Source organism: Nicotiana sylvestris, chromosome 7 (assembly GCF_000393655.2).
Source record: "Nicotiana sylvestris chromosome 7, ASM39365v2, whole genome shotgun sequence".
Lineage (NCBI taxonomy): Eukaryota > Viridiplantae > Streptophyta > Magnoliopsida > Solanales > Solanaceae > Nicotiana > Nicotiana sylvestris.
The window spans coordinates 18,588,768-18,602,781 of NC_091063.1; the positions used below are offsets into that span (position 1 = coordinate 18,588,768).

General features: G+C 40.3%; 1 protein-coding gene across 1 annotated transcript; it reads left to right on the plus strand.

The window, feature by feature from the left end:
• The first annotated feature begins 7,584 nt into the window (after window positions 1–7,584).
• LOC138872800 (uncharacterized) lies at window positions 7,585–8,064 on the plus strand. Its single transcript, XM_070151217.1, has one exon. It carries the CDS (start codon window positions 7,585–7,587, stop codon window positions 8,062–8,064), a length of 480 nt encoding a protein of 159 aa, XP_070007318.1.
• The last annotated feature ends 5,950 nt before the right edge of the window (window positions 8,065–14,014 follow it).

Genomic DNA, 14,014 nt, shown 5'->3' on the forward strand with positions numbered 1-14,014 from the left:
CTGTGGATGAAACACAGTGCTGAGCTCTACACAGGTCCCCAACTCACTCTGTATGTATCTTCAGAAATGCGAAGTGAACTAAGGGACTCTATCTGATATTATGAAAATAGGCACACCGTGCAATTGAAATATCTCCCGAATATAAATCTGGGCCAACCTCTCTGAAGTATAAGTAGTTGCAACTGGAATAAAGTGTGCCGACTTGGTCAACCTATCGATAATGACCCAAACTGCATCAAACTTCCGCAAGGTCTGCAACAACCCAACTAAGAAGTCCATAGTAATGCGCTCCCATTTACGCTCAGGTGTAGTCATCTGCTGAAGTAGGCCACCTGGCCTCTGGTGCTCATACTTGACCTACTGGAAATTTAGGCACCTAGCTACATACTCAAATATGTCTTTCTTCGTTCACTGCCACCAACAATGTTGTCTCAGGTCGCGATACATCTTCGTAGCACCTGGATGAATGGAATATCGAGGACTATGTGCCTCCTCTAGAATCCTCTCCCTCAAGCCATCGACATTAGGAACACATAGACGACCCTGGATTCGTAAAACACCATCCTCGCCCATAGAAACCTCCTTGGAACCACCCTATAATACTGTCTCGCTGAGGACTGCCAAGTGCGGATCATTAAATTGTCAAGCCTTGATCTTCTCTAATAGCGAAGACTGAGCAACAACACATACGAGAACCCGGCTGGGCTCTGAAATATCCAACCTGACAAGTCTGTTAGCCAAGGACTGAATGTCCAAGGCTAGTGGCCTCTCCTCTGCTGAAATGAATGCCAAACTACCCATACTCTCTGCCTTTCTGCTCAAGGTATCCACAACTACATTCGCCTTGCCCGGATGGTAAAGAATAGTGATGTCATAGTCCTTCAATAACTGGAGCCATCTGCGCTGCCTCAAATTGAGATCCCTTTACTTTAACAAATGTTGTAAGTTGCGATAATCGGTGTAAACCTCACATGACACCCCATAAAGATAATGCCTCCAGATCTTAAGAGCATGAACAATCGCGACTAACTCTAGATCGTGCATAGGGTAATTATTCTCATGGATCTTTAGTTGACGCGAAGCATATGCAATAAATCATACCTCCTGCATCAATACATAACCCAAGCCAATGCGTGAAGCATCACAATACACCGTATACATCCCCGATCCGGAAGGCAACACTAGAACCAGTGCTGTAGTCAAAGTTGTCTTGAGCTTTTGAAAGCTCACCTCACAATCATCATACCAACAGAACGGAGCACCCTTTTGGGTCATTCTAGTCAGAGGTGCTACAATGGATGAAAAACGCTGCACAAAATGGTGATAATAACCTGCTAACCCTAGGAAACTTCTGATCTCAATCACCGAAATGGGACGAGGCCAATCCTAAACTACCTCAATCTTCTTGGGATCTACCTTAATACCCTCTCCTGATACAACATGCCCAAGAATGCCACAGACTCTAGCCAAAACTCACATTTGGAGAACTTAGCATATAACTTCTATTCTCACAATGTCTGAAGTACCACTCTCAAATGTTGCTCGTGCTCCCCCAGGGTACGTGAGTAAATCAAGATGTCATCAATGAAGACAATAACAAAGGAATCAATATAAGGCATGAACTCCATAAACACCGTTGGGGCATTAGTCAAGCCGAAGGACATTAATAGAAAGTCATAATGGCCATATCTATTACGAAAGGCAGTCTTCGGAACATCTGAGTCCCGAATCTTCAACTAATGGTACCCCGATCACAAGTCGATCTTAAAGAACACCCTAGCACCCTGCAACTAGCCAAACAAATCATCAATACGCAGCAACGGGTACTTGTTCTTGATGGTAACTTTGTTCAACTGGCAGTAATCAATGCACATTCATCTTTCTTCTTCACAAATAACACTGGTGCACCCCAAAGTGATACACTCGGTCTGACAAACCCTTTTTCTAACAACTCCTCAAGCTGCTCCTTCAACTTCTTCAACTCTTTCGGAGCCATACGATACGGTGGATAGATATAGGCTAGGTACCTGGAGCCAAATTAATACAGAAATCAATATCACGATTTGGTGGCATGCCTGGAAGATTAAAAGGAAATACATCGATAAACTCTCGGACTACTGGCACTGAATCAATCATCGAAGTCTCTGCGGTGGTATCCCGAACATAAGCTAGATAAGCCAAATAACCCTTCTCGACCATATGTCGAGCCTTTAGGAAAGAGATGACCTAACTAGTTGTACTAACTGAGAAACCCTTACACTCCAATTTCGGAAACTCTAGCATCGCTAAAGTAACATTCTTGGCATGACAATCAAGTATGGTGTGATATGGGGATAACCAGTCCATGCCCAGGATGACCTCAAAGTCGGTCATATCAAGTAACAGAAGGTCCGCTCTAGTCTTGTAACCACAGAATGTGACCACACATGACCGGTAGATCCGGTCCGAACCACAGAATCGCCCACAAGAGTGGACACATAAATAGGAGTACCCAAGGACTCACAAGGAATATGCAGGAAATGAGCAAACAGAGATGATACATATGAATAGGTAGATCCTAGATCAAATAATACTGAAGCATCCCTACCACAAATAGATATAATACATATGATCATGGCATCTGATGCCACTGCATCTGGTCTGGCTGGAAATGCATAGAATCTAGCTGGAGCACCAGCTAGCTGGCCTCCACCTGACTGAACAATAACTGGTTGACCTCCCCCTGCCTGGCCTCCACCTCTAGGACGACCCCTACTAGCCTGTCCCCACCTATAGGTGGTCGGACGGCTGGTTCTGCAATCATGGGTTGATGACCTTGCTGTACTACCTTGCCCTGAAGTCTAGGACAGGTTCTCTTCATGTGACCCGGATCTCCACACTCGTAAAAACCTCTCGGTACCATAGACTACTACCCCAAAGTCTAACCCTGATGGCCTGAATACCCCCTAGAAAAACCCTAAATAGCTGGCGGGCGATATGAACCTCTGGCATGGCACTGAAAAAGGGTCGCACTGGAGAACCTCGAGAAGGTGGTGGTGGTGCTGGATATGTGGGCCTGCTAGGCTGACCCCTCTTAAACTAACCTCTGCCCCTAGCCAGGGCATCTCTGAACTCTCCAAAGAAACGGGTCCTCTTGTCCTGATGCATCTGCTCCCTACCCCTCTAGCAGTAGCCCTTAATCCTCCGAGCAATCTCTAGCACTAGCTAATAATCAGTACCCATATCAACCTCTCGGGCCATACTAGACCGAATACTCAACCCCGCAACAAATCTCCGCACTCTCCCTACGTCCGTAGGAAATATCATAAGTGCATGGCGAGACAACTCAAAAAATCTTGCCTCATAATCGGTCACAGACATTTGACCCTGCTCGAGCTGCTCAAAATGATACCGTAACGTTTCCCTCTATTAGGGTGGAATATACCTATCCAAGAAAAGCCGTATAAACTGGTCCCAAGTCACAAGAGGAGAACTCACTGGCCTGCCTGGAAGATAAGACAGTCACCATCTGCGGGCCCTGCCCTCCAACTAGAAAGTAGTGTAATCTACCCCATGCGACACTAATATCCTCATGTTGTGCAGTCTATCCCTGTACCTATCAATGAAGTCCTAGGGATCCTCATGCCACTCACCTCCGAAGATAAGAGGGTGTAGCCTAGTCCATCTATCCAAAAGCTTCTCCGGCTCGCCGGTTGCAATTGGTCTAGGCTCAGGTACAACTGTTGCAACTGGCTGGGCTCCGCCCACAGGTAGTGTATCTGAAGTCTAATATACTACAACTGCATGCCCAGGAGCCTGAGAAGTAAGGGTCTGTGCTCCCCTTCCCGCCTGAGATATGGCTGGGTCTGCTGGAAATAAACACACCTAGGTCATAGAATCCATGAACCGCAGCATATGGTCCATGACCTCCTGGAAGCCCGATGCTGATATGAAATCTATCGGGGCTGGCTCTGCCGCGAGCACCTTGATAAGTAGGGATTTTAACCGCTTTCTTGCTCCCTTTTGCTTGCGTTTTAGCTCAAAAATGCTTAAAGATATTCCCAAGAACTAATGAAATGTGCTTTTGTATAGGAATACTGGGAAACCAGCCAAAAAAAGTCAAAATCAACTCATAAAGGAGTCAAAAGTGAACAAGAACCAAAAAAAGGCAAAAAGGGCAATAGTGCGGCCGCGAAAAGAGATTCAGAGAGGGCCTTTGGGCTAGCTGGAGGAATGCGGACCGCATCGAAATTGTGCGGCCACAGGATGTCAATTGCGACTGCACTCATTATTATGCATTCCGCAGAGGTGAAGAATCAGAGAGTTGTGTTCAAGTCCAAAATCAAGGAGTGTGGACCGCATCAGTTTAGTGCAGTCGCACAATCATAAGTGCGGCCGCACTCATTTTTATGTGGACAACAGAAGCCCCAAAATGCCAAGCCCAAGTTCCAGAAAATGCGGACCGCACTATAATTGTGCGGCTGCAGAAGCTCATTGTGCGGACCGCACCAGAATTATGCGTCCGCACAACCTTCGTAGGAGCATTTTTGTCAGATATTTTTAGCTTAGTATAAATAGGACTTTTTGTCATTTTTAGGTTAAGTTTTAGTTTTGAGAGAGCACCTGAGCCGTTTTCTTTGCTGTTTTGAGTAATGTTGTACCAGATTAACTTCTAAACCTTATATTTTCTTTCCTTAATCAATTATTATGCATTCTATCTTAATTTCTTCTTGTATTTCTTCATTTTTAATGAGTAGCTAAAATTTCTAGCTAGGGTTGTGGCTCAACTCTAGTGTGGGTACTTAATATGTGTTTGATTTAGGGCTTATTTGTGATTGGATTAGTGATATTTAGCCTTTTTCATTCTTGTATTCAAGAAGTAATGGTTGCAAAAATTGATTCATGCCTTTTTGACTTAATCTCTACTTGAGAAAGAGAGATTAAGTCTAGGAAAACTTGGCTAACAAGAAATTAGGGTGAACTCAAGAAATCGATAACCCCAATTAAAGGGTGAAATGTAGAGATAGTAAGACCCGACTTGAGCATATATCACTTGATTTGTGCAATACCTATTTGGACTTGAGAAAGCTAAATTAGAAAAACTCACTCAAACTACCAAGAGGTATAGAGTCGGTAATTGTGTGTGATTGCTATATTACAACCTCGATAAATCGAACTTGACCTAGAGTTTACAACCGGTTAGGTAACCACCTAGGTGGAAGTCACAATTCTAGATCCTTTATCATTTGAAAAACAACCAAAACCAAAAACATTGCTTTTAGTTTATTATTTGCAATCAATAGCTGAAAATAGAAATAGAAACAACAAACAAGAATGTGGAAGTGCAATTTGAGGCACATTATACAATTGCACTAGGTTTATACCTAATCCCATTTCTAACTCCCTGAGGATTCGACCCCGACTCGCGTTGGATTTTATTATTGCTTCTACTGCCTCACTACCTATACTTGTGGTGTGAGTTTGGGCGATATCAATTTTTGGCGATGTTGCCGGGGAGTTAAATAGATTTAGCTATATATCTAAAAATATTATGTGATTTGTCTTCTTTTCCTTTCAAGTTACTAATTTTGTTTTTGAATTGCTTTTATGTACGAAAATGGCTCTCAACAACGAGCCCATTGGGAATTTTCCATTGGGGAAAGATGTAGATGATGAACAAGTTGATGAGGTTCCTCTTGAACCTCAAGGAAATAGACGAGGACACCCACCTCAAGATAATGTTCCCTCTCCTCCCCCACCTCCACCAAGAGCGGCAGCCTACCAACAATTACCGAACGAGGGTTTTGCAAGTGCTATAGTTCCGCCCTGCATTAGGGTGGGCAACTTTCAAATCACCAACGTGATGCTTACACTACTTGAGCAACGGAGTTTCTTCACCGCGGCTCCGAGTTAGAATGCTTACAAGCATCTTAAAGGTTTCATCGATATTTGTTGGGGGAGCAAGCAAACAAATTTCTCCGAGGATGCATTGCGGTTGAGGCTATTTCCCTTTTATCTATGGGGAAAGGCATTAGACTGGTTAGAGAGATTGCCCAACCATACCATTCGTACATGGAATGAGTTGGAGGAAAAATTCATTGCAAAATTTTTTTCTCCGGGACATATGGCAGTTCTATGGTATGAGATTCTTGCATTCAAGCAAGAACCTAATGAGCCATTGCATGAGATTTGGGAAAGATATCGTACCATGGTTAAAGAGTGCCCGAACAATGATATGACTAAGGCCTTGATCCAATAAACCTTCTACAGGGGGATCAACATAACAAATCAATGTGTGGTTAACCAACTCGCCGAGGGGAACTTCATGAACACTCCTTACGCCGAAACTTGTGAAATTCTTGATGCGATGGTGGATACCTCCTCGGTTTGGCAAAGTAGAGCCAATGTTCCTCAAGGTGACCCAAATGTCATTCACCTACACAAAAAACTACATGATCATGGGCAATCTATTGTCGAGTTGACAACTGCCATGAACCAATTAGCCAAAGCTCAGATTCAACAAGTTCAAGGGCCGAGACAAGTGAATGCGATGGAAGGTGTGAATATGATGGTAAACAAGAGACGTCAACAAGGTCAACAAATGCAAAACCGTCCGGAGCAATTCATACAAGATGATAGTGGTTATGATCAAGGTAATCCATTCAATGCTAAAGAAGAAGAAGTTCAATATGTTAACAATTATCAAGGTCAAAGAAACAATGCTCAAGGACAAAATCAACAACAATGGAGGTCACAAGGAAACCAAGGTAATTGGAACAACCAAAAGCATCAAGGCAATTGGGGTGGTGGCAATCCTAATCAAGGCAATTGGAACAACCAAGGAAATCAAGGCAATTGGAATAATCAAAGCAATTAGGGTGGCAACAACCAAAGCAATTGGGGAGGAAATAACCAAAGAGGATGGAACGACAACAACAACTGGGGGTTGGGTTTTCAAAGGCCCTCGATGTTCCAACAACCAAGAAATCCACCTCCCTATCCTTCTCAAGGCCCGATCTCTTCATCTAATGAGATGGGTAGAATTGAAAACATGTTTAAACAGATGATAGAGAAGAATGCCGACTCCGATGCTTAATTAGCCTCGCACAACACTTCTAGTCGGAATTTGGAGGTTCAATTAGGATAAATCTCACAAGATTTGAACACTCGTCCTAAGGGGACATTACCTAGTGATATGGTGGTAAACCCGAAGGGTGGGAATAATACGGGACATGCTATGGTTGTGACTACTAGAAGTGAAAAAGGTGGAGATGCAACCACCTCAAATCAAAGAAGAATTATGGATGATGATGTTGTGGTTCACGAAGATAAAACTCCAGGCAATGTGGTTCAAACTAATAAAGAAGTGAGAATTGATATTGATGAGAGTGTGAAGAGATGCAAGAAGAAGTGAACCCATCAAGTGAACACATGATTGACATGCCGGAACCGGTAGTGCAAAAGGTCAAGGCACCAATGCCAAGGACTCCTCCTCCATACCCTCAAAGGCTTGAAAAGCAAAACAGTGAGAACCAATTTAAAAAGTTTATTGATATGATGAAGAGTTTGTCTATTAATGTGCCGTTGGTTGAAGCCTTGGAATAAATGCGGGGATATGCCAAGTTCATGAAGGACTTGGTAACAAAGAAAAGATCGATGAATTATGAGACCATCAAGATGACTCATCAAGTGAGTGCTATTGTGCACTCAATGGCTCCTAAGTTGGAAGATCCGGGCACTTTAACAATCCCTTGCACTGTTTGGAGCGCCAATTTTTCCAATGCATTATGTGATCTCGGGGCAAGTATCAAATTGATACCCTATTCGGTGTTCAAAACTTTGGAAATTGGGCAACCAAGACCCACATCCATGAGGTTGCAAATGGCGGATCGAACAATGAAGAGGCCTTTGTGTATTATTGATGATGTATTGGTTCGAGTTGACAAGTTCATCCTCCTAGTAGATTTTGTGATCCTTGATTGTGAAGTATACTATGAGATGCCTATAATCATGGATAGACCTTTCCTTGCTACGGGGAAGACTCTTGTTGATGTGGAAGCCGGTGAGTTCACTTTTCGGGTGTAGGACAAAAAGGTGGTCTTCTATGGGTGCAAATCAATAAGGCAACCAAATAGTAATGAAGTTTGCTCGTTCGTGGATTTGGTGACTGACATGATTGTTGATGATACTAGTGCCACAATGAATGTTGAGGACAATTTGGAAGTCGTCTTGCTCAATCTTGAGGATGATGAGGAGAATGGAAGCTATGTGGAGTGTGTGAATGCATTACAAGGCATGGGGTCGTACACTTATGAGCCCCAAAAGCTATCTTTGGATCTTGAAAATCGGAAGACTCCTCCAACAAAGACCTCAATCGAGGAGCCTTCTACTTTGGAGTTAAATCCACTGCCTCCGCATCTCAGGTATGAATTCCTGGGCCCTTCTTCTACTCTACCAGTTATCATTTCCTCTTCTTTGACAAACATGCAAGTAGATTCCACATTGGAGGTGCTACAAAGGAGGAAAAGAGCAATTGGATGGACTTTGGCGGATATCCGGGGGATAAGCCCCACCTTTTGCATGCACAATATTATTTTGGAGGAGGGTTCCAAACCCTCCATTGAACATCAAAGAAGGATAAATGAAGCAATGCAAGAGGTGGTGAAGAAGGAGATTATCAAGTGGTTGGTTGCCGAGGTTGTGTGCCCCATCTCTGATAGCTCGTGGACCTCGCCGGTGCAATGTGTCCCAAAGAAAGGGGGCATGATTGTGGTAACAAATGACAAGAATGAATTGATCCTCGTAATAACTGTCACTGGGTGGAGAGTATGCATGGACTATTGGAAGCTCAACAAAGTCACTCAGAAAGATCATATCCCGCTTCCATTTCTTGACCAAATGCTTGATAGGTTGGCCAGACGTGCTTTTTATTGCTTTCTTGATGGATACTCTGGCTACAATAAAATTCTTATTGCTCCCGAGGACCAAGAGAAGACCACTTTCACATGTGCTTATGGTACTTGTCACACCTCCTTTTTCCGCACCCGCGGGGCGCGTAGGGAGTTTTCTCCAATTAAAGGACAGTCGAAACGGGATTTATTTATTTATTTCAGAGTCGCCACGTGGGAATTTTAAGGCGTCCCAAGTCACCAGTTTTAATCCCTGAATCGAGGAGAATATGACTTTGTTTGTTATTCTGCGAACCAGAAATCCTGAGTAAGGAATTCTGTTAATCCGGAAGAAGGTGTTAGGCATTTCCGAATTTCGTGGTTCTAGCACGGTCGCTTAACTGTTTTTTATTCTTGGCTTATCTTGATTTTATATTTTTATTGCAGGATTTTGTTACTGCTTCTGTTTATTGTTTACCATAAACGAATTACGCGTACGTATATTCGTTTTCTACATTTTTATAGATATAAAGAATCGTGTCGCACATACGTGTACACAATAGAATTGACCATATTATAGTTTTTATTAAAAAATCATATGTTCAAAATTTAAAATAAAATTAAGAACATCGTCACCTTTGTATTTAAACAATGAACTGCACATTTCGGGTTATATGAAATTATTTTAACATCCTCGGAGAAATCCCTTTTATTAAAATGTTCACTCGAAGTTGCGCGAACGCATAATTCGAATTGCTTTTAGAAATATAATCAGGTTACGCGAACGCATCCCTAATTACGCAAAATATTCTTAATGGTAGTATAGATTTTCCACAAATTGTTTATTATATCTATACATTTTACGTAAAAATCACGAGAAATCTCTATTTAAGATAGCCTTAAATTCTTGAAAAGAATTCACAATTTATTAAATGTTTATTGCGAATTATATTTTTTCGCGTATGAATTATATTCTTCCAAGCTATTCAAGTTCAAAGAAAGGAATAAACATATGATTAACACTACTTTTAGTAAATACAACATATGTATACTCAAAAGGTGAATAGCGTATGAAACTTAAAAAAAATCAATTCTTGAAAGGAAATGATATTTTCGAAGAATTCTCGTTATTCCATTTGCAACGAATGTTATTTTTTACAATCTTAAACTTGTTATACATTATAAATCTAATCTCTTTCCACATTGTTTGTTCCTAATCTAATAGGCCTAATTATTTTGTTAATTCTGCTTGTGATTGAACGTAAGATATATATATAATCAAACCGATTTGATTCTCAATTTATGTGAACCATTGCTAAACACTAACTTTCGCATTGTAAAATTCCTAGGCCATTTGTTATTAAGAAAGAGAACAAATCTACCTATTAACTTAATAAAATAATATTGCATACAACATTATTCGCCATGTTTTGCCATTGTGAACATAGCAGATTTTACTAATGCAACTTTCGACTATTGATCATAACCATTATTATGCCATATATGGACAAAATGCAACCACCATCATCTAGCCTTAACCCACAACCAAATAATTAAAATATGCTAACAATGTATTTTCTTGACATTTCCATACTACTGTACCTGACTAACCATGTCATAAGACTTAATTAATGGCCAACTTTATGCCATGTTCCCTGTCTTGACAATTCAATCATAACTATACTTTAATGAAATTCTGGAATAGATAATACTATTGCAACACTTATATGAATTCCAAAAGAGAATGATTAACTGATAATTATCATGTCAAGCATACTACTATATTAACCAACATGAAACAAGACTGAAATTTAAAATAATGAACTTAGACAAATGAGAAAAAAAAAGAATTGCAATTCAAGCTTCATTGATTTGTCATGCTGAATCTCTTCCCAACATAGAATTTAAAAGATATATACCTGGAAATGAAGGTAGAAGGAGTAAATTTCAGCAGTTGTAGCAGTAACAAAATCAGCAGAATAGCAGTATTTCCACAGATTTGAGCAATAATAAGACCCAAGGAACCCAGATGCATAGTAACAGTATTTTTTAAGAAACTTCAGATTTTAACTGAACAATGGGATCATAAATCCGGACAGATTCAGTGAAAGAATAATATTTCTGATGTGAGACTTAGAACAAAGCAGACTGAAAAAGCTTTCAATTTCAAAACACAGAATCAACTTCAATACTAGTTTCCGATGTAGAATTCTGTTTTACTGTTTCTGTTTTCCTTTCTTAACTTCTATTCAGATTTTTCTCTCTATGTATATGTATTTCTGTGTGTATTCTCTAATGCCTTAAAAATCAGATCCCTCCTCTAATGTCTGTCCCTGTATTTATACAGGTCTGCCCCCCTTTTCTTAAGTGCTGCCTAGACCCCTTCTTTCTTTTAAAAACAGAAAATCATATCCAAAATCTGCTTTTAAAAACTTTAAATCCAATTAAGTGACCCTTTTCATGATTTCCAGCATTCCATTACCCTTTGTTTCCCATTATCCCATTAAATTAACAGCCACTAACATTCCACTTTCAGCACACTACTATTAACATATTACCCTCATTGTTTTATCTGTTTCATTCCCAGAAATGCCCCTGAATCCTACTAAAATCAGAATCTGTTACAAAACAGATTTTAAAGTCTGTTTAAGCAGCTATAACCAATCCTATTATTAACCTCTTAATACAATTGTATTTAACCCACACTCTGTAAAAATTGAAATTAAACCTAAACATCATAATAACATCATACTGAACAAAGAACAATTTAAACTGAATTTCAATATTGAACCAAGATTAAACAAATACAGGAGCATTGTCAATATACTGACAATGCCCTGAAACCAACTGGTTCAGAAATCAACATACATGCAGCATTCATTTGACGGACTCATTGAAATAGAATCAGGGATGATTTAACTGACGAGTATTAATCAAACTGATTATCTATAACAATTGTCCACAAACAATATGTAAACAGATTGTTTCAACTAGCATTATCACAAACGGGAATTCATAATGTAACTAATCGACGAACTTAATCGAGTCGATTACACACATTATAAACAATCACAACCAACAGAAACAATTCACACTTTGATCAAGTAAGTGGGTATGAGACAGAATAACAGAATTAATCAAACAAAAATATGAAAAATTAACAGGTTATTGAAACAAACAACTATACATGTAGGAAACAAAAAGAAATAGGAAAAATACCTCTAAATCTTTAAACTTCATACGGACTCGAACCCAACTTGGATTCGGACTTTTAAATCAAACAGACCTTAGTCGAAGTATTTTCAACTGAAAATACTTCGACTAAGGTCGATTAAACCTCAATCCCTCGTTTGAATTGAAAAAATTCCAAGATTGGAAAGTTTTTTTAGGGTTTCAGATTTTGGATCTTAAATCCGAACACTTCTGGGCAGATTCGAAGGGAACCAAAGATGACACAAGGGTGAGGGAAGCCTAGGGGTCATTTGGTGTTAATTTGGAAGGAATCTGAGTAGGGTTAGGTTTCACTCGAATCTTCAAATGAAGATTCGAGCAGTTCCATGAAGATTCAAACCATGCTACTAAAAGATCCGTGATGAGGATGGATAGGGGATGCTATGGTGTTAATTAGGGGTTGTTTGGTTTAGATCTGAGTTTGGCTCGAATCTTCAAATGAAGATTCGAGAACCTTCAGGAGGATTCGAGCCAAGTGGCTAACATATTTGGATAGAGGATATTCAGGGGGTTCTGGGGTGTTAAGGTGGTGACCGGCGGCGTTGTTGCCGCCGGGTTTCAGGTGATGGGGAATTAGGGCGGCTAGGGTTAGGGGCATCGTCTGAAGACGATGATGAACAGGAGAGGAAGGGGGAGGGTGTTTAGTTAGGGGGCCAGGGTAGGGGTTTGGACTTATATAGGGACGGGGTGGATTGATGCTGACCGTTAGATCAGGCAGAATGAATGGCCAGGATCCGTTCATTAAACCAAACGATGTCCTTTGGTTTAATGCCAGGGTCGGGCTGAGTCGGGGCAGTGGGTCGGGTAAGGATCACGGGTTAGGGTGATGAGATCTCAGCCGTTGGATGGATTTGATCCAACGGCCATTGATGAAATACGACCAAACGCTGTCGTTTTGGTTCGTTTAAATTGGACCGGACCTGGGTTGTTTGGATTGGGCTGTGGGGGGGGGGGGTAACTTGGTTTGGGCCTGGATTTTAATCCAGGTTCGATTTTTTATTTTTTTCAACCTATTTTTCATTTCCTAAATTTATCCCTAATTATAAAAAATCCTAATAAAAATTATAAAACAATTTCAACCTTCCAAAAATATTAATCACCTTTTAACAATTATTTAACACATAGACAAAGCGTTAATCACATAATGAAACATTAAAACTAGAACAAATGCATATTTTTGTGATTATTATTTTTGAATCAATTATTAAATGCATAATTAAATCCTAGATATGCATGAAACATGTATTTTTTATTTTAATTTTGTTTAATTATAACAAAACAAACATTTACGGACAAAACACAAACAATTAATAAACGTAACACAATTTCCAAAATTGCACACTAAAAGAAATTAACTTTATTTTTGATTTATTTTGGAGTAGTTTTCGTGAGGCAAAAATCACGTGCTCACAGCTGCCCCTCTTTGTGAGGAAACTCGAAGAGTTTTTCGTGCAAAGATAAAATGAGCGGATACGAGCGATTTTTGCCCGTTCAAATACTCCGTGGGAAGCATTTTTTGAAAGATTTGACCGAAACTCTGCTTCAAAGGTTTCCTACATATCCTTGGCTATAAAGGAATCAGGTCAATGTAGTTCGGGAAGTTTTGGGTAGCTGGGACTACCATGGGACTATGATGTTACTGCTGTTTCGTGCTGCTTTTACTGCTTGCTGACCTCCTTATTACACCTTGCTTCAAAGGTAATACAAAAGCTAAACAAGATTATGGTACATGAATTATAAAATCTTATCTAGATCATGCCCTTGCGTTTCTTGTTGTCTTGATATCTTGGTGACTCTTGGGCATTTGGCTTGTTCCGCATTCCCTTTCATTGTGTCCCATATTTTCTTTCTCTGTTTAGGACTCTTGTTGTTTCCTGCTGGGGACTTTGTTGGACTCCTCTGCTTTATTGACTCTA

Coding starts and splice junctions, on each gene's coding strand:
- LOC138872800 (XM_070151217.1), top strand. CDS start 7,585: ATGCGGGGATATGCCAAGTTCATGAAGGACTTGGTAACAAAGAAAAGA.